Genomic DNA, 21,725 nt, shown 5'->3' with positions numbered 1-21,725 from the left:
AGCAGTGGTAGGACCAAAAATCCAGGATTCTTTCCTCTTCCCTTTCCTCTGCCAATCCCCCTACCCTGGGCTGTCCCTCAGCTTCCCTTACTTAGGAAGGAATTAAAAGAAATCACCACTATGACCTCTTAGCTCCAGGAGGGGTTGCAGTGGGAGGTGCTGAGGCATATACTCTCCATTAGCTGTGATGCTGGTGGCATCCTGAGGTCTCTATAAAGAAAGAGGATCAAGAGTATCAGAATGGTATTCACCTGCCCCAGCTCAGTTTACAGATGAAGAGGTTGTGGGCTAGAGAAAAATTCTATCTCTTTTGCTTGCTTTAGTGTGTTAACATATTGCATGCATCATTTCTCTTAATTACTATGGTAATCAGCAAAGTAGATATTATTTCTATCCATACATCCATCCAGTCACCATTATATCCATCCTCCCACCCATCCATCCTTCTATCCGTCTATCTACCAATTTGTTACCTGCTCCATTCATCCACCCGCCTACTCATTCATTCATCTGACCACCCATCTACCCATCCATTCATCCCATCCAAGAAACATTTATTATCCATGCTATATGCCAGATAGTGTGGAATGTGATAAGGAATCAGCAAAGAACAATATGGGAAGGGTTCCTGATTAAACAAACAATTATTTGAATTACGGTAGCAGTAAGTGGTATGAAAGAATTGGATATGATACTCTAATGATAGCCCAAGGAGCCAGAGGTGGAGGGAAGGGGAGGAGAGAGAGAGGGAGGGAGAAAGAAAGGAAGGTCCAGTTCAGCCGAGAGCAGAATAAGAAGCAGTCTACCTGATGAAGGCAAGTAGGAGACAGTGAAGGCTGAAGGGCCAGAAGGAGCAGAGCACAGATGAGGAAGTGAAAGGACCAGGTGGTTGGCAGGTGGGGGTGGGAGTGGAGGGGAAAGTAGGTAGTTGGCATGAGCCTGGGAGAATGCAAGGGCCAAGCCATGTAGGGCCTGGAGGTGCAAATAAAAACCGTGGACCAGATCCCATGCAGATGGCTGCCATTTGTGGGTTTTAAACTGCAGGAAAGTGTGGGAATGATGAGAGAGACTCACTGTGTCAGGGGAACATTGAGGCTGGAGAGAAGGCTCATCCTCCTGGCTGACTTTCACTGAATCCCTACCACATGCTCATGTCTTTTCATATATTATCTCATATAACCATGTTCCCATTTCCAGATAAGGAAACCGAGGCCCAGAAAGCACTGGATTGCATGGCTGGGAAGTGGCAGGGATGGGACTCACACCCTGGTCCTTTCTAGACAGGCTCCGCATGTCTGCCCCTGCCACTGACTCCATCTGCGCCCTGCCCTTTGCAGACAACCGCTGTATGGACAGGAGATTCCTTCCAGCCAAGTCCAAGAAGCTCATCGCTCTGGCCAGCTTCCCAGGTGCTGGCAACACGTGGGCTCGCCACCTCATTGAGCTGGCCACTGGCTTCTACACTGGCAGCTACTACTTCGATGGTTCACTCTACAACAAAGGTAAGGAGGCAGAGGGGAAGGGGGAGTGGAGGCAGGAGCTCAAGGAGGACCCCCTGGAGGGGAGGGAAATACCCCTTCCTGAGCACCTACTATGTGCCACTCAGCTGGCCCAGGCATGTTTATTTTGACTATGTGTTTCATACCTTCCCTTCATTTACATCCCACAAACATTTCCTTAGTATTGTGTCCTGGGTACCTCACTTGCATCCATTCAATAATGACATTTATCAAGCACCTACTATGTGCCTGGGACCGTCTCACCATTTAAGTCATTCCTTGAGCACTTACTGTATGCCAGGCACCTCATACAGGAAACTGGGGACCAAAGAGACAGCATGATGTCCCAGGTCATTCATTGACTTGGGAATACAGCCAGTATCTTGAAGGCCTAGTAGATTAGCATTCTAAATCACTTTGAAGATAATATCCAGATGCCTTAGCTGTTATGAGCATGGGAAGCCTAGATGGCGAAGAGCACAGTCTTGAGCACCAGGATGGCTTGTGTTTGAACCTTGGCTCTGCCTCTCGCTAGCTCTGTAACTTGGGCAAGTTATTTGATCTCTTGGGACTCATTTTTCTCATCTATCAAATAAAACCCTCATAGGATTTTTGAAAGGGTTAAGTTGCCTGCTACATGTAAAAGGTTTAGACCAGCGTCCAGCACAGAGCTGGCGCTACGGAATCATCCTCCAGCTACCCAGAACTTCTTTCAGTTCCTGAACTCTTGAAATGAAAACTTGATCCCTCCTTCCTTTTGGTTAAATCCTTTTAAGGGCTGTGTAGTCTTTCTGGTCCAGTACTAAACTCTTCCTCACAACCCCCACAACCCTCTCTGGCTTCACGCTCCCCTCTTCCCCTCTGCTTTCCTGTACCAGCCCCTCATGTGTGACACACTTTTCCCCACTCACCACAGGACCTTCTCACCTGCTGTTCCCACCACCTTTCCCTCCTCTCTTAAGATGGTAAATTCTTCCTTGTCCTTCTGTTCTCAGCCAAAGCATCTCTTCCCCCAGGAAACCTTTCTGGATGCTGCCTGACTAGGTCAGTGATCTTGGCCAGGCTGGCTGGGCTACTCAGCTCCAGAATGCAAGTTGTACCCAGGTATATTCCATATGTCTCTCACATCTGGGACCAACAGCCTTCCAGGGCGTGTCCTTCTCATGGTGATGGCAGAAACATACAAGGTGAACAGAAACGTGATTCATCCTCAGACTTCAGCAGAAACCCATTTCTGCCCTCAGTATACCTGCCAAAGCAAGTCATATGGCTGTGCCCAATATCAGTGGGGTGGAGATGTAGACTCTGCCCAAAAGGAGTTCTCCAGTGCTTCACTGTCAGGCCCCTCTCATGGCACCTAAGCATGAATACTCCTCCTCTGAAGCACTAACCACAGCAGTGATTCTGCATTCATTTGTTCTCAAAAATAGAAAGACCCATGGATGGTTTTGCCAATCATTTTACCCCACCTCCTGGCATGGTGCCTGTCATGTAGTAGGTGCTCAATAAATATGTGAGTGAATGAATGAGTGAATGAATGACTTTCTAAGAATTCCTCAGGTGGCCTAGAAGGGGGTGGGGTGGACCTCTGGTCTCCCCAGCTCACTGCCATGTTCCCTGCCACCTGGTTGTGGGAAGGGTTTAAAGGTGAGCGGGACCACTGGCGCAGTGGGAGAACTATCTGTATCAAGACACATGAGAGTGGCCAGAAGGAGATAGAGGCCTTTGACGCAGCGATCCTGCTCATCCGCAACCCCTACAAGGCCCTCATGGCGGAGTTCAACCGGAAGTATGGTGGACACATCGGCTTTGCTGCCCATGCCCACTGGAAGGGCAAAGGTACTATGGGGAGTGGAGGGTGGGCTCTGGGGTGCAAGGGGCAGTGGGAGGGGCCAATGCTCTCTCCTGCCAGAAATCCAGGAGGGCATCTTTGTGGACGTGTGTGTGAGGCTTCAGGTCTTGCTTACAGATTGTGCTTTCCACATCCCACCGTACCCACCAGCATCACCCTCTGTGAGCCAGGCTGTTATCATGGCACAGTGGTTAAGGTGGCACAGTGGGTTAGGGAGCAAGACTCCCGGGGTTCAAATCTCAGCTCCACCACTTCCTAGAAACACTCCTTCAGCTCCCTGAACATAGATTGTCCCATCTATAAAGTAGAGGTAATAAAATCCAAGAATTTAACCCTTTAAAAACACTCAGTAGATGTGACTCATCATACAGTTGATATGGGATTGATTTGAAGCAGGTTCAAGAGCCCTTTCCTGGGGATCAAGAGATCTGAAACCCAGCCCAAAGGTGAGTGGCCGAGTGGCCATGAGATCATCTATGAGCTCCTAAGAGCTCAGGTATAGAGCACCATTTCATGAAAAATTCCAACAACTCTGGCTTGGGAGCCTCGGAGAGGTTAAGTGACTTGCCCCAGGTCATAGCTAGGAAGGGACAGTGTCACTCTCTGAGCACTAACTTCATTAATATGATCTGAGTTTGTATTACATTTTGAGTGTAGTGGATAGATCCTACCCTATAGCACAGAGAACTATATCCAATCTCCTGGGAAATTAATATTTAAAAAAGAATATATATATGAGTGTGTGTGTATGTGTGTGTATGTGCGTGTGTATATATATGAATGACTGAGTCACTTTGCTGTACAGCAGAAATTGGCATAACATTGTAAATCAACTACTTTTTTAATAATGATTTTTATTTTTTTCGTTATACCTGGTTTACAGTGTTCTGTCAGTTTTACACTGTACAGCAAGGTGACCCAGTCACACATACATATATACATTTTTTTCTCACATTATCATGCTCCATCATAAGTGACTACATATAGTTCCCAGAGCTATACAGCAGGATTTCATTGCTTATCCATTCCAAAGGCAATAGTTTGCATCTATTAACCCCAAATTCCCAGTCCATCCCACTCCCTCCCTCTCCCCCTCCCCCTTGGCAACCACAAGTCTGTTCTCCATGTCCACAATTTTCTTTTCTGTGGAAAGGTTCATTTGTGCCCTGTATTAGATTCCAGATATAAGTGACATCAAAGGGTATTTGTCTTTCTCTTTCTGACTTACTTCACTTAGTATGAGAATCTCTAGTTCTGTCCATGTTGCTGCAAATGGCATGATTTTGTTCTTTTATAGCTGAGTAGTATTCCATTGTGTATATATACCACATCTTCTTAATCCAATCATCTGTCATTGGACATTTAGGTTGTTTCCATGTCTTGACTCTTGTGAATAGTACTGAAATGAACATGCAGGTGCATGTGTCTTTTTCAAGGAAAGTTTTATCCGGATATATGCCCAAAGTGGAATTGCTGGGTCATATGGTGGTTCTATGTATAGTTTTCTAAGGTACCTCCATACTGTGTCCATAGTGGTTGTACCAATTTACATTCCCACCAACAGTGCAGGAGGGTTCCCTTTTCTCCATCTCTCCAGCATTTGTTATTTGTGGACTTATTGATGATGGCCATTCTGACTGGTGTAGGTGATACCTCATAGTAGTTTTGATTTGCATTTCTCTGATAATCAGTAATGTTGAGCATTTTTTCATGTGCTTGTTGGTCATGTGTATATCTTCTTTGGAGAAATGTCTATTCAGGTCTTTTGCCCATTTTTCAGTTGGGTTGTTGGCTTTTTTGCTGTTGAGATGAATAAGTTGTTTGTATATTTTAAAGATTAAGCCCTTGTCAGTTGCATCATTTGAAATTGTTTTCTCCCATTCTGTAAGTTGTCTTTTTGTTTTTTGGTTTTTTTTTCTTAATGGTTGCCTTTGCTGTTCAAAATCTTGTCAGTTTGATTAGGTCCCATTGGTTTATTTTTGCTTTTATTTCTGTTGCCTTGGGAGACTGACCTGAGAAAGCATTTGTAAGGTTGATAACAGAGAATATTTTGCCTGTGTTCTCTTCTAGGAGTTTGATGGTGTCTTGTCTTACATTTAAGTATTTAAGCCATTTTGAGTTAATTTTTGTGCATGGTGTGAGGGTGTGTTCCAGTTTCAATGATTTACATGCGGCTGTCTGTATATCGGTTATACTTTAATTTTGTAAAAATACCGTAAAAAGGATGTCCTGATTTTGATGTTCACCTCTGGTGCTTAGTAGATGATAGAATGGAAAAATGTCTCAGTACAGAGCAGTGGCTCACAGTAGTGGGGAGAGCTCTGAAGTCAGACCAACCTCTGCCATCTTGAGTACCTTTAACCCCCTCAAAATCCTGTATCTTTCATATCTTCATTACCATAATGAAAGTCACATCTATGAGTTTTTGTTTGTTTGTTTGTTTTGGGTTGTTGTTGTTGTTGTTTGCCTTTTAGGGCTGCACCTGTGGCATATGGAAGTTCCTAGGCTAGGGGTCAGAGTGGAGCTGCAGCTGCCAACCTACACCACTGCCACAGCAACTCCAGATCCAAGCCGTATCTGTGACTTATGCCATAGCTCACAGCAATGCCGGATTCTTAACCCACTGAGCCAGGCCAGGGATCAAACCCAAATCCTCATGGATGCTAGTAAGGTTCTTAACCTGCTGAGCCACAGTGGAAACTCCTACCTTTGAGTATTTTTAAACCCCACAGTTAACTCTGTGTTATGGAGGGACCAGCCAAGTTCAGGGAAATGAAGACACTTTTCCAGAAAGTGGTGGGGCAAGGATTTGAACCTAGGGAGTCTTGCTCCTAAGCCCATGCCCTTAACTACTGAGCTATGACAATAAATTAGAATGTCAGTGGCTACAAATCTCCCAGCTCAGAGCCCTTGATACTGAGTAGGTGCTCTGTAAATGTGAGCTCTTCCCACCTCATCTAGCCTCAAGGAACAAGGCAGCAGCAGCCTCAAGCCCCAGGGGTGCTTCCCACTCATCCAAACTCTCCCCCTGGCTCCCAGCTGCACCACACTCCAACCCCTCCCTGGAGAAAACCAGAGCATGGCAGGATGGTGATATTCAACCATGCCCCAATCAGACTCTCGGCACTAATGGGCCTGTCTAACCAACTGTGCTCTGGATTCCCAGTATGCTCAAGGGGCTTGTCTGTCCCTTCCTCTGCCTCTCCGCCTCTCTCAGTGAGGAAGTGGAAGCCTGGACAGGTGGTGACATTTGTTCTCGTGTTCCCAGAGGTAAAGAGGCCTCTGCATTATTTATTTGTAGAACAATAAAAAATGAACACTATTTGTGGCCTGGATGAGAATTCTGCAGGTGCAAATGGCAGGAGCTTGTCCTAGGAGCAGATGCTCTTTTTATCAAGCTGGAAGGGACCTGGGAGGTCACTGGACTCAGTGGTCCTCAGCCCCAGCAGCACATCAGAATCTCAGGAGGGTTGGGGGGAAAGCCCAGTGCCCAGGCTGCACCCTGGACCATTACTGCAGTGGAGCCTGGGCTTTGGTAATTTTTAAGGCCGTGTGCAGGCAGGCCTGAGAACCACTGACTCATTCTCTATTAATGGAGAAACTGAGGCCTGAAGAGAGGCAGGGACCTGCCACAGCCATTTGGGCATATCATGGCAGGACTAGAACTCCAGTCTCTATCTCTCAGGCATCCTACTGCCCCAAGTTAAAAAATGTGAGGGGATTCACCTGGGAAGCTCAAATGGGACCAGGCACTTAGCATTCATTTTCTCATTTAAATCCTCTCATTACCCAAGGAGGTTAGGAGGGCTGCCATAGTCACGGGTAGCATTCCATTTCATAGTGCAAAAACCATCCCCGGAAGGGAGAAAGTCAGGTGGCTGAGGTCCTAGGGGTTGACTGGGTTGAGATTGAAACCCAAGCATCAGCTACCAGGTTGTCTCTTACCTTGGAATGTCACTGACCTTTTGGTGCATTCAGAGGTTCCCCCCTGCTGAGCCTTGTCTCAGGTTCAGGCAATTTCCTAATTCCTGGGAGTCACCTTGCCTCTTTGTCCTTATTCAAGACACCCAGGAGCTTTAAAACCAAAGATAAGGGAATTGTCAGGACAGGCCCAGCACAGAGGCTGCAGGAGATGGGAAATAGGAGGTTTCAGGCCAGGCATCTCCTCTTGGAGGTCTGGGGTCCTGCATTAGTCTAGGATGGCAGGGGCCTTCTCCCAGTGCTTCCTCCCAGGCCTGACCCGGGTCTTCAGGTGCTCTGCTTGAGAGCCCTCCCCAAAGAACCCAATCCCCATGGTCCCACTCAGCCCATTCCTCTCATTTGCATTAACATCTGACCTTTATAGGTGTTTGAGTTTAAGACCCTTGCTTTAGGGTCCCTGCTCCTGCAGTGTCAGTATCACTTGGGAATTAGTTAGAAATGCAGATTCTCAGCACCCCTCCCCCAAGGTTACTGAATCAGAATCAACATTTTAACAAGATTCCCCCAGAAGCTTCTTGTGTACTTTAAAGTTTAAGAATTGCTGCTTTAGGACACCCTCAGCTTAGAATGTGAGGGTCACCCCCACCTAAGAGCAAAGGTTACACACCTGCTGAGCATGTCCCCCTCACCCTGCCTGTGTCCCCTCCCAGTTATAGCTGGGTTGAGGCTCCTGCAACCCCCCACCTGACCCCCAGCTTTTGGTTCCATAACGTTAATTTTATGATCTCCCTGGAATGGGTCCAAAGCAAAGTTTTATGTGATATGATTACACAAGGTGAATTGTCCTGGATCTGTTTAATGAAACAGAGATCGTGTTTAATGATTCCATGGAGAATTAAATACAGTTAAGCTATTAATCAGGCCCCCGTTCTTCCTGTTGACAAGAAGATGAAGCAGAGAGTGGCCAGCCCATGTCCTGCTGGGCCCAGGTGGGTGACAGTTCTGGTGGAACCAGCCCTCATTACCAGTGGTCCATGGCTTAGTGTGCCTTTATTACCCAATTCGAAGGCAGCCATCAATTACCAGGAATCCCTAGCTAATTGAGGCCTTTTTTTTTTTTCTGTTTCTGTTCTTCTTTCCAGTGAAGTCATTTGGAAGCTTCAAGTGAGCTAGCTTAGCTATGGGCGGGCAAATATTTGCTGCCCCAAAATGATGGGGCATATGGGGTATCTCAGAGATGCTGGAGACTAACATCAAGTGTGCCAGGGTCTGCAAATCTTATTCCATTCCATCTGCGTAACATGTCTAGGATGGAGGTATTAGCAGTTGCCATTGTGCAGATGGGTAAACTGAGACTCAAGGAGACCACCTGACATCCCCAAGGTCACACAGCTAATTGGAGAGAAGCTAGGTTTTGAGCCCTGGCAGTTGACTCTAAAGTTACCTGTGAACAGACCCCATGTCTTAAACATCTGAAGGTGCAGTGAATGGTTGTAGACTAGGCTCTGGAGATGGTTAGATCAGGTGCTCTTACAGGGTTTGCCAGGAAGGTGGTAGCCCGGCTCAGTCTGGGATAGATGTGAGTTCGAATTCTGCCCTGGACACCCCTTGTGTGGTCTTGGGCAAGTGGATTCATGTCTCTAAGCCTCCTTTGTTCCCATGTGTAAAATGGGGCCAGTAATTCCTTTTCCCCAGGCTTCTTGTAGGTGCTGCATGAGATATTGCATGCAGAGTGCCCAGCACAGTCCCAACGCACAGGAGGTGCTCTAGCAGCGTACACACCCATCCCAGGGAGGTTGGCAATCAACAAAGATGCCATGTCATCTCCATTCCACCAGCATCTCAAACCAGGGGCACCATCTGGGGGACCCAGGTCATCATGCAGACAGGCACTTTTTTTTTCTTGAGGCCCACCCTCCAGCAACCTCTTGAGATGTCCAGAAGTAGCCAAGCCTGGAAGTCCAGATCTGTATGTTACTGGGTGACCAAGTGCCACCTCCCTGCATCTGGGCTTCTGCCATGGGAGTGGTAGCTGTCCTGAATCAGCAAGGATGCTATGAGATGACTCAGGAATGGGGATAGTCTATTTTAAAAAAAAAAGTGAAACAGACTATACACATGCTAGATTTTTTCTAATCACACAGATACATCTGGTCTTAACCCATTATAACAGTACGGGCCCAATTAGCTAGATACATTGTAAATAATCTATTTTAAGGATAAAAAATATCTTTGTCATCAGCATAAATATTTTCCAAGCAGCTGTGGGGTTCCAGGGGGCTCTGGGGGAGCGGAAGCCTCACCACAGATTCTGATGTGCTCTGCAAAGAAAGAAGAGCCCTTTATCACATCGCAACTTGGCGGTTGGAAATTTCAATTTAGTTCAGCAATCGTTCATTGAGCCCCTGCTGGGTGTAAGGCAGTGGGAGGGAGTGGGGTGAGGCTGCTGGTTTCTGGGAAAGATGAGGACCTGAAATCAGGCAGGCCAGGTCTGGATGATGCTTCCTAGCTGTGTGACCTTGGGCAAGACACTTCACTTCTCTGAGTCTGTTTGCTCACTGGTGATAAATGAACAGTAGTCTTTTCTTTTCAGGGTAGTCATTACGATTAAATGAGATAAGGGGTCTCTATCATCCCGCAAAGGATGAGGATTTAATTTTGAAGAACCAGCTGGGCTCCCCAACCCAGCTTGGGAGACTCACTGACCCTCGTTCAATAAACAAATCCATCTGGAGGGTGCAGGGTGGTGCTGCCCTGTGAGAAGTAGTGGGTATGGCTTCAGGGTGTCAAAATAACAGCCCTGTGATTCTCCAGCTAAGTTCAGAATTGAGGTTGCAGATTTGTTTCTCTGTTCCCAACATCTTCCTTGACCCCTTCTGCAGCTATCCTGGCTTTCCCCTTTATCAGAGTTTCAACAGCTCCAGGGGCTGGCTAGCTGGCTCTTTGAAATCTTCTTCAGGGTCCTCCAGTGAATTTCCCACATTCTGTTGTAGCCTGTATTTCAAGGCAGGGGGTCCCAAACACGTGCTCCCACTCTTAGTGACAATCCATCCAGTCCTTTTACCATGGCAAGGTAACAAACATCAAAAAGAAACAGTGTGGGATACTTTAATAAAAAGCAAAGAAAGAAAGAGTGCGTTGAAAGGTGTAAACATAACAGTGTAAATAATCTGGCTTAAACTGTACCCTCAGCAATATTCGGGTGAGGGAGCGGAGGGAGCTTTGAAGCTCAGAGGAACCACCTGCCCGAGCCTGGGAGGTCAAGAAAGACGACATCTCACCAAGAAAAAATTATCACAGTAATAATAACAGCCAACATTTACTGAGCACCTGCTAACCATTTTACATGCTCTTTCCACTTCTCTGTACAAAGGCCCTATTATCATCCTATGAGAAGATACTATTACTACACAGGATAACTATTCTGACGCAGGATAACCTGGTGGTTAATAGCAGAGACTTTGAACCCAGACTGCTTGGTTTCAAATCCTAACTCTGCCACTTAGTAGCTGTGTGACCCTGAATGACTTCCTTAACTTCTCTGTAATTCAGTTCTCCCTTCTAGTTAAATGAAGAAAATAATGATGCCTGCCTACAGGGTTGTTATGAGGAATAAATGAATAACTAGCTACATTAATGTATTTATGACATTATGTATTATGATCAATATGTATTAAAATATAAAAACAGAGTAACAGATTTATATCTAAGTCTGTGCCTGGCATGGAGTAAACGCCAGGCAAATATTATTCTTCACAAAGAGAAGGAAGAGGTAAGAATATTCCAGGCAGAAGCAGCAGCACTTAGGTAGGAGGAGGCAGGTGAGTCGGGTGGTCTAAGGAGTTAATGGTATCATTGCTGTGCATGACCGCAACCACTGCCAACGCCGTCCTGCCGGCATCCTCCCTCTGACCCGCACCCCGCCTCTCTCCACAGAGTGGCCAGAGTTTGTGAGGAACTATGCCCCATGGTGGGCCACTCACACGCTGGACTGGCTCAAGTTCGGCAAGAAGGTGCTGGTGGTGCACTTTGAGGACCTGAAGCAGGACCTCTTCGTGCAGCTGGGCCGGATGGTCAGCCTGCTGGGTGTGGCCGTCAGGGAGGACCGGCTGCTCTGCGTGGAGAGCCAGAAGGACGGCAACTTCAAGCGCTCGGGGCTCCGGAAGTTGGAGTACAACCCGTACACGGCAGACATGCAGAAGACCATCTCTGCCTACATCAAGATGGTGGACGCGGCCCTCAAAGGGAGGAACCTCACAGGCGTTCCCGATGACTACTACCCCAGATGATGGGTCAGAGGGGGGAAGGGGAGCTGGGAGTCCTGACCAAGCAGGCCCTGGGGACTTAAGAGCCCTGGGGATCCCCACCCATCAGTCCTGACTTTGGTTCAGGGACAATCCCCTTGGCTGCTCTTGGCCTTTGGTGAGTTTCCTGCATGATGAAGGAGGCTCGGGGAAGAGATGTGTGGGCACCCCCACCTACTCACACCCCTTTGGAGATGGAGGGACAGCTGGTCTGGGGAGTTCCAGCTACATGGACCCTTCTCTGTCTCCCATGTCCCTGCCCCAGCTACTACTCTGGGCTCCACTTGTGGGAAGGAAGGCCCATGGGTGTCCTGCAGACATGAGTGACCCACCGCTGGTATTGAGACCCCTGATACAAGAGCTAAAGGCAATGATGTAGAAAAAAGTGGACCCAGACTCTCTTCTCTGCTGAGCTGAGCACTCATAACCTCCCCCTCTCCTCTCTACCCAGGAAGCACTGGCACCAAGTTTTATCCGGGCCACTTCTGTTTGAAGAAAGATTGGGAAATTTCTCTGTGGCCTTAGGTTTCTGACAGTCTGGGGGTGGGGGTGGGGGACAGTGGTGCTCAGAGTAGGACAATTGGCACCACCACGTGGGGTCACTGGCCTCCCAAGCCCACCCCCAGGTCATCCTGCTCCTGAGAAACAATCTGGTTGCCTGTCCACCTCTAGGGCTGGGATTCTGCCCTTGTCCTCCCCACTGTATCCAGGAGGTGACCCACTTCCAAGATTCCTCAGGCACCAACAGTTCTCTTGCCAAGATGGCCACGTGCCATGTGCAGAATCTGAGCAAGAACAAGACCCCTGATAACACACCTCTTCATTGTGGGGTCCAATGCACTGGCCTGACACTGCCCTTCCGACCTCTACCAGTGGGTCTTTTTCGATCCAAGCGAGAGAATAAGAGTGCTCCAAATCAGGTGGAACCATGACCAAAAGAGACCCCCACTATCTTCCAAGACCACTGACCTCCCTTTGATCATAGTCCAATGCGGCCAGCTTTCCCTGGGAGCCCTTTAAGGAATGGGGTGAATGGGATGGTTCTTCACGTTCGTACAAACGCTGCTCTTTTTTAAAAAACTTTATTGAAGTGTAGTTGATTTACAGTGTTGTGTTGATTTCTGCTATATAGCAAAGGGACTCAGTTATCTGATGCTGAGACATCAAACCAAAGGATTCCCAAGGACTCGAGTCACCGATCATCTGTCTTAGAAAGCACTGATCCGGGATCTCATCTCCCCCCCCCCCCCACATTGGGTACCAGAGGTTTCACATCCAGGGCACACCTGCGCACCTGCACCATCCCCCACCATGTAGATGCAAAAGCCATAGATCACAGGTCTCTGCTGTTCTGTCTGGAGCAGCGCCACCCCTCCAGGAAGACCCCTCTGCAGCCTTGGCGTGCGGGTGAATGCCCATTCCCAGATAGCCAAGAGACTATGGAGAAGGCAAGTGTAAAGAGATATATTTTTTTAAGAGGAATATAACTAATACATTCCACCCCCTTGGAACCTGGCCATGCAAAGAGAAGGGCCTGGGGATGAGACCTATGATTCTCTTCCCTGATCTCTTCATCTATAGGATTCAGGTCACCCCAGGGCCAGCCAGGGGGTTCTGAATCTATTTTGTACCATGTTTCTTTGCCCTGGGCAAATTTCTAGCCTTCTTTCCCAAAGCAGTAGAGGGCTTGGCCTCCCCTCCCACTTAGAGGTAAGCTCTCTCTGGAGGACTCTTTGTCTGAGACCTGGGCAAGCTCTTTGCTGGTGGTCACCGCAAGCCACCAGCCTCTGAAGATTCCTCAGGTCAACACCATCATTAAAAGCAAGTTTTGTTGATAATTCTACCATGTGGTAGAGTTTTGTGTAAGGCCAGGTCACAAATGGGATTTTTTCTGGTGTGTGTGTGTGTGTGTGTGTGTGTGTGTGTGTGTGATTGTGTGTAAGAGAAAGAGAGACAGAGAATTTTCTGGGTGCCTCATTGCTTTTGTGTCTGTGTAACTGACTACCTGTGAACTGTGTGGCTTGGTGTATAAAACTGTCTCTGCCTCTGTGTTCACTTGCTCTTCTGTGTGGTGAGACTGCATCCTCATGCTGGTGTGATGACTGCCCCACGTCTGATGTGTCTGTGTGCCCTCTCCAAAAAGTCCCATCCATGCATGGTGACAGCATGCTGGCACCTGAGGAGGAATGAAAGCTTTGCATTCCAGTGTTCTCCGGAGCAGGGGACACTTCTGGCCTGGAAGCCAGAACATTCAGGCTCTCATCCCGCTGTCACCTTCAGTGCACTGTGGCTCCAGGACTCAAGGAGAACAAGCAGGGCCCAGCATCTGCTGATGGCTGGGATTTCCTCCTGATTTCTCCAGGAAGCCCAGAGGCCGCTGCAAGCATATTCCTGGTGGGCAGGGTGGGTAGGAGAGAGAGGGGAGGCAAAGGGCATGGCAGGGGCAAGGTCCTTCTGGGACCCAGCTCCTCCTAGAGGCTTTCTTCCCTTCCCCCTGTCTCTCTTGCTTTGGTTTGTTTTCTCCCCATCTCTTTGCCCCCCAACTATTTTTCTTTAAATTCCTCCTGCTCTCAGTTTCCCTCTTTGTGGTCTCTTTTATTTCCTCCAACTGCTCATTAAACCTCATTTCTTTCTTCTCTCTCATTTCATTACTATTTCTTTCTTGACTTCTACTTGTTTGTGCAAGTATCTCTCTATCTCTACCTCTTAATCTGTCTCTACCTGCCTCTTGCTCCCTCTCTCCCCTTCCTCTCCCCACCCCCATCATCCTCTCTCACCTCCTCCTTCTCATCTTCCTAGAGAGTGGGGGCGACTCAGTGGGATCCAGACACAGTGAGACAAATGCTACCCAGGCCGGTAACCAAGGAAGTGGTTTCCTTAGCAACAGAATCTGCAGGCACGCGCTCCGCTGCCCATCCCTTAATAAGTACGGAGGGTGGGGACAAGCCTGGAGATAGGGAGGTCAGTAAAGACACTGCTGTACTGGTCTTCTTGACAGGGGACAGTGGTCAGGGACTAGCTCAATGCCTGGCACTTTGAGAATGTTTAAAAATATGAGAGTTGGAGGGGTTGTGGGGTCAGAGAGAGGCAGAGAGAGTGGAGATAGCTGGGGGAGGAATCCACAGAACTTGATGACAGACTGGATGCAGGGAGGGGGAGGTGGCAAAGAAGCCAAAGGGACACCAAGATACTGTCTGCGCATCTCCAGAAAGGTGTCTTTTGATGGAGATGGAGAACACGGAACCGAGGCGCAGATTGGATGGGGTGGGGGAAGCTGACATATCTCCATGTCCCGAAGAGCTCACCATCCAGTTGGGGTGACATTGGGAGAGGGAACGTGGAAACAGACACAGAAATATCTCAATTTTTTTCTATAAATTGGCAATAGGGAACCCAGGAGAAAAAGCACAGCACTGAGGATGGTGAGAGGCTCCAGGACGGTGAGTAATCAAGTGACACATAAGTTGGTGGTGACACTTGGATTCAAATCTGGGAACAATTCAGAGACTGTCCCAAAGATGGAAGACAGGGTAGACTATAAAAGGACAAAGAGAAAGGATGAGAAAGAGACAGGGAAAGAGAAAAAACAGGAAGAGAGAGAGATTTAAATAATCGATTTGGCACTTTTTCCTACTGGGAAAACAAAAATATGTTCAATTTTAGAGGAATGAGAAAGGGGGAGGAAGGAAACAAAAGCCCCCCACAGGATGATAGCTTTTGCAGCTATAAATAACTGTCCCCAAAGAAAACACCTGTCAAGATGCATTCAGTCTCAGGGAGACGAATTGTGTCTCCAGTCTCAGTTGATATTTAAATGGCTTGGAGGGGGTGATGGGGAGAAGGGCAGAAAGTTGATGAATGTAACACAGAAACCTAGCTCCGCTTTTCCCCAAATGCAGTAAAAGCATGCAAGCAAGGAGAGCTGTAAATCTGAGTGATAATAATATCCGACTCCGCAAAAGCAACATGTTTATTTATCATGTTTGCACGTTTACTATTTCCCCTCAAATTTACAGTCTGCAATCTGCTGGCATGCAGGGGGTGGGGAGAGAAGCATGGAAATGAGAACAAACTGGCAGAACATCAAGGAGGGAAGAAATGATAAAATATGTATCCCCTCTGTCCACCCCCCACACCCCGGCTGCCTTAAATCCACTTCAGAGGTGCTGATTTATCCGAGCAGGACTATGCATCTCTATTTCAGACCTCTGACAGCTAATTGAAATGAACAGTCATTATAGAATGGAATGTGTCCCAACAAAATGATTTTTGTGTATTCTGGAGTCATTTGCTAAACAATTGTGGGGAAATGAATGATCTGCCAGAAGGGAGATAGAGGATACATCATAGTGGGGCAAGACATGTGTGCCCTAATATTGGGGATGAAAGGGAGGGGGAGGCAATTCAGGGGTCAGATTCTGTTCTAAGACCTGAAGTAGGCACCCAACCCATACCCCAGTTCCCTGGCCTTCCAAAACATAGAATGCCCATGCCTTATCCCAGACATTCTGAATTAGGTTTCCCAAAAGATGGAGTCCAAGCATGGATGAGAAGGATCTGGTGGGCTTGCTGGGAGGCAAAGTTGTATTTGCAATCACATCGTTGATAATTTCTAGCCTTAATCTAGGCACCACTATGGCAGAAGCATTTAAAGGATTGTTTTCTCATCCCCACATTCATGGCTTTTCATGCATTATGATCCATTTATCCCTACAACTAGCACAGTGCCTGGCACAACTAGCACAGTGCCTGGTGCTATGGAAATGCTTGTTGATTTTCTAAGTAAATCAAGGGATATTAAAGGCTATTCAGAGAAAAACCACAAGTTATGAGCCAAAGTAGGCCTGAATTGTTCCTGTAGCTGCCCTGAATTTTCTCTCCAGTAATACTGAATCATTTTTCTGTTCTCTCACCCCCTTCCTAAACCTCTAAAGCTGATGGTGTGGTGCAGCCCATTCATACTGGCTCTCAAAAGCACATCTCTTCTCAAAGTCATACTCAGTGCCATCACATTGCTAGCTTGAAGTTGGCTGTGGTGAGAATATTTACACCATGGAAATTGGCAACTGCTACAAATCAGGTGAGTGGGTTTCTTTCTTTCTCCCTCCCTTCCTTCCTTCCTTCCTTCCTTCCTTCCTTCCTTTCTTACTTACTTTCTTTCTTTCTTTTGAGAGCCAGTTGGGTATTTACCAGCACCCCACTGCCTGAAGCACACAGACACACATGCTATTTCTAGTCTTTTCCATGCTTTTGCTCGTACTGCCCCCTCTACCTGGAAAGCCTCCTTAAGACTCAATTCAGGCTCTTTCTCTTCCAAGTAGCCTCCCCTGACCACGAAGACCAAATTCAGCTCCTTCTCTAACCAGTCACAGCTCTGGATGTGGCCACTGTTGTGATCTCCCCAGTAATCTGGTGTGTGTGTCTCCTCTCTTACCAGAGCATCAGCTCTGTTAGGGCAGAAACCATGTCTTTACCTCTGGATCTCCACGTGTTTCCTGGCCCAAGCTAGGTGATGGGCAAATGTTGACCCAATGACGGAATGAATACATGAGTTACATTTAACACCATCTGTCAGCCTGTCAGCAATCACAGACTTTGGGGTGAGTGGATAGAAGGATCCACCTGCCTGGACAATGGCCAAGAAGACAGGGGAATGAGAAACTACTCACAGTGATGATAATAGCTGATATTTATTGAGTACTAGTTATATGCTGGGCACTGTGCTAGGAGCTTCATATGTATAAGGTCATTGAATCATCACCAGAACCCTGGGAGACAGGGACACTTAGTCTCCCCATTGTACAGTGAGGGAAACCAAAGTTTGGAGAGGTTTAGTAGTTTGCCCAGTGTCACACAGCTGGGGGATGATGGGTCTGGGTTTTGAATTTGAGCAATCTAACTTCAGAGTCCATATGTTTAGCCACGATGCTTCATCATGGGGAGATGCAGCCCAAAACCAAGAAGAAAGGGATGGTGCTGACAAAGCAACACAGAGAAGATGGCTGCAGTAGGAGATGTGGGTAAAAAACAAATCATGCAAATGATTGGCCTTTCTGGGGCTGAGGACTCACAGGGTGAAAAGGAGGTAGAGAAAGGGCTGGGAGCTGGTGCTCCAGACAACTCTGGGTTCTTAGTGGCAAGGTTGGTTTATAGGTTCCCATGGCAACTGCCAAGCAATAATCTCTTATTCCACAGCTCGGCGATTCTCTAGAAAGTCTTTCCCACTCTTTCACCACTACTTCTCCCAGCCATTACAGGCAAAGTGACAGCTTCTTCCCCAGGACAGACTGCACTGGAGAAGAAGAAATATCCCAAGACTCTTTCATGATGATGACTGAGGAGGAAAATTTGAGTGGGGGGCAGAAGGAAGGAGAAAGAGGGGCTTAACACCTCACAGGTCCAATCATCAGCCTGAGAGGAGACGGCAGAAAGGGAGTTTTCAAATCAGCTTATAAATCTCATAGAAACAATGAACTGTCTTTCCAGAAAAATGCACATATTCTCATGCATACAGTTTTACATAGAGTTTCAAGGAGCATGTATGCTCCTTGGGGCCTAAAGTAGGAAATTAAAAGTCATCTAAACCAGTGGTTTCCAAAGTATGGCAGTGGAACCCTACCTTCAATCAAAACCAAAAGTGAAATCCTCATCTCTACAGCAGTGGTTCTCAATTGGGGAATTTTGCTCTGGGGATATTTAGCAAACTCTGGAGACATTTTTGGTTTCCACAACTTGTGGAGGGGGAGGTGCTACTTGCATCTAGTGGGTGGAGGCCAAGAATGTAGCTCAATATCCTACAAAGCACAGAACAACCGCCACAACCAAGAATGCTCTGGCCCAAAATGTCCATAGTCCCAATGCTGACAAATCCGGATGTAATAAAAGGGGAGCTGCTCATTCATTCATTCATCCAGTGAAATTCATTCAGTGATTTCATTCAGTGGGTGGGAAGTGGGGTATGAAGCTACTCTAGCACCAGACTAACCTGACTTACTTTTGGACTCAGCTGTGGAACTTGGGACCAGCTGCCAAGCATCTCAGAGCTTCAGCTTCCTCATCTCTAAAATGGAGATTATCATGGAATATAACTACTGGGGTTCTTGTCCTGGGCACAGTACTACATACACAGTGGGGGGAGGGTAAAGCAAAGGTATTTGTTATCGTCACTGATTATTCCTGGTGTTGTGGAAGATTTTGCAAATAAGGAATTCAGTTTGTAATGACTCAGAAAAGTGTCTGGCATGGGCTAGCATGAGGGACCAAGAACTGCTATAGGCTGATCTGTTTGTGTCTTCCTGAAATTTATTTTGAAGCCCTAATCCCCAACGTGATGGGAGGTGAGGCCTTTGGGAGGTAATTAGGATTAGGTTAGGTGAGGAAGGCGGGGCCCTTGTGATGGGACAAGTGCCCTTATAAAAGGAAGAAGAGGAACAAGATCTCTTTGTGTCATGAGAAGACACCGCAAGAAGACGTGCATCTACAGACTAGGAGCTTGTTTCTCAACAGACACCAAACCTGCTGGCATCTCGATCTTGGACTTTCCAGTCTCCCCCTTTGTAAAACCAGAGCACTGAACTGGGCGATTCCCTAAAAATCCAGTCATCCCTGGACGGGACAACTAGGGGTATATGTGCAATGTACAATCACACAGGCCAACCCACTGGGGAGTAGGGCCTGGAGGGGGAAGAGCCTTGCCCCAAACCATATTCACACCTATGTTCCCTGTTGTCAAAACTATGATTTGCAGAACAGTCACCCACCATGTGCCCTTTCTCTGTGTGTTGACAGGCTAAATGGACTAAGGCCACTGGGTCCTGATGGGAGGCTGACAGGAACCTGACCTGGGGAAAAATCACACCCCATTCCTCCTCTTGGTTTGCATCCTGGAATGCCAGCCATCCACCCTTCTTCTGCCTCCTAGGGCTGTAGAGAAAATGTTTAATTAATAAACACAACTTCAAAACAAGCTAAAGTTAAAGAGCAATGTTTAAGTGCTAATTATTGTTATCAGAGGCTACTTTCCACGGCATTAAATGCATGGATTTGGTAATTGTTAGATAATGCCCAAAGAGGAACCAGGGGTATTAGGATTGCCTCTTTCCCCAGAAAAGGACCCAGTTCCTAAGCCACAGGATGGCCATCTCATCGGTCTCGGAGCCTGGATGAGATATTTTTACCTTCCCAGGCTCAAGTCCCAGATCTGCCACTTGCCAGGTGTGTGGCCTTACAGATATTATTTTATAGTCCTGAACATCAGTTTTCTGTTCTAGAAAATGAGACATCTATATGGAGTGCCTGACCCCTGAAGGGTTTTAATTTTTGTCGTCGTCAATATTAGTATTTCTCCCACCATGGGCTGAGCATTTTCTTTTGGTTTTTGATCAGCTTTACTGAAGTATATTTCACATATAGCAGAATTTTCCAGTTTCAGCTGTATAATTTGATGAATTTTTAAGTCGCCATATATAGTCATGTCACCACCACCATCATGCTATGAAATATTACCATTTCCCCCCAAATTCTTTGGTACCCTTTGCAGTTGACTCCTTCCCTCCACCCCTCCATAGTCTCCTGCAAATACTAGTCTGCTTTCTGTCATTATAATTTCTCAGGATTTCATGTAAATTGAATCAAACAGGTCTTGCTTCTCTCAGCTAGCATAAGGCTTTTGAGATTTATTTTCATTGTTGCATATACAAATAGTTCAGTTCTTTTCACTGCCGAGCATTAGTCCATTGTATGGACATACCAAAAATTTTAATGCATTCACTAGTTGATAGCAGTTTGAATTCCGTCCAGTTTTTGGCTATTTGAACAAAGCTGCTACAAATGTTCACATGTGTGTCTTTGTGTGGACATAATATTTTCATTTTCTTCAGTAGGTACCTAGGGATGCACTTGGCTGCCAGGTCACAAGTTAAATAGATGTTTAGCTTTAATAAGAGATGCTGCCAAACTTTTCCAAAGAGGCTGTACCATTTTGTATTCCCTCCAGGAGTGTATGAGATTTCATTTGTTAACATCTTCACCAATCCTTTGTATTGCCAGTCTTTTTACTTTCTGATATTCTCGTGGGTATGAGTGGTATCTCACTGTGGTTTGAATTTGCATCTCTCAAATAATAAATTATGTTACATGGGAGTTCCTGTTGTGGCTAGCTGTTCAATCCCTGACCTTGCTCAGTGGGTTAAGGATCCAGCATTGCTGTGAGCTATGGTGTAGCTCACAGAAGCAGCTTGGGTCATGCATTGTCATGGCTGTGGTGTAGGCTGGCAGCTAGCTCCAATTTGACCACTAACCTGGGAATTTCCACATGCTGTGGGTATGGCCCTAAATAACTTTTCTTTGTGCATCTTTTCAAGTATTTACTAGCTCTATATTTTCTTTGATGACATGTCTATTCAAATATTCTACCCTTTTAAAAAATGGTTGTTTCTTCTTATTAATGAAATTATAAGCATATTTATATATTGTAGATACAAGCACTTCAAGTCCATGGCTCTCCTTTTCATTGTCCTAATATTGTTTTTTGAAGAAGAAGAATTGTTCATTTTAACAAAGTCCAATTTATCAGTTTTTCTCTTTTAGTTTAGTCTACAGCTTTAAATTCTACATTCTCTTATCAACCCGCATATATAGAGGCCTCTTAATTCCTGGTGCCTTCTAAGAACACCACTCTTGTCTGCCTCCCCTCCCACTCTCCCAATCCCTTCCTCTTTGGCCTGGCTTTATGCTTCGTGTTTTCTTCTTTTCTGCCCTACTTCAAGCCTACCATCAAAACACACCCACCCTCTGTTTCATTTTCTCTCCCAGTTGATGGATAGTTTGCTACTCTGCTGTTAGAGGTGTAGCTATTCTTGAGTCTCTGCTCCTCGTAACATAGATACCTTTTTCAAAGTGAACTTCAGGAACCAGTTTCTTATCCCAAGAAACAGTACTCATGGAAGCCCTTTTCTCCCCCAGTCATCCCAGGAGATTGGGGGTGACTTCTCCTGATGCTAAATTATACCACACATGTGGATGTCTCTGGGTGAAGCCTGACCCTGTACCTGGCAACTAGCAGCAAATTGATAGAAAGTGTAGTGTTGACAAATTGATTTAGAACTGGTGGCTTGTTGATTTCATGGCTGTTGTCCCCATTTGGTGTTT

The 21,725-nt window shown here is 46.6% G+C and overlaps 1 protein-coding gene and 1 long non-coding RNA gene across 3 annotated transcripts in view; both read left to right on the top strand.

Annotated features, from left to right (window-relative positions):
- The window catches only part of WSCD2 (WSC domain containing 2), a 103,006-nt gene extending 89,587 nt beyond the window's left edge, over positions 1-13,419 (top strand). For both annotated transcript variants that reach the window (XM_047761083.1, XM_047761084.1), the window contains 3 exons: positions 1,338-1,502; positions 3,138-3,338; positions 11,209-13,419. In XM_047761083.1, the coding sequence (XP_047617039.1) occupies positions 1,338-1,502; positions 3,138-3,338; positions 11,209-11,561 (719 nt within the window). In that variant the 3' untranslated portion in view covers positions 11,562-13,419. The remainder of the gene's footprint in view (positions 1-1,337; positions 1,503-3,137; positions 3,339-11,208) is intronic.
- Positions 13,420-14,322: 903 nt separating this feature from the next.
- Positions 14,323-20,686, top strand: LOC125116118 (uncharacterized). Its single transcript, XR_007132251.1, has 3 exons — positions 14,323-15,016; positions 16,511-16,656; positions 19,365-20,686. It is a non-coding gene; the product is annotated as an uncharacterized LOC125116118 (long non-coding RNA).
- The last annotated feature ends 1,039 nt before the right edge of the window (positions 20,687-21,725 follow it).

Source organism: Phacochoerus africanus, chromosome 15 (assembly GCF_016906955.1).
Source record: "Phacochoerus africanus isolate WHEZ1 chromosome 15, ROS_Pafr_v1, whole genome shotgun sequence".
NCBI lineage: Eukaryota > Metazoa > Chordata > Mammalia > Artiodactyla > Suidae > Phacochoerus > Phacochoerus africanus.
This window is presented reverse-complemented; position numbering and strand designations above follow the sequence as displayed.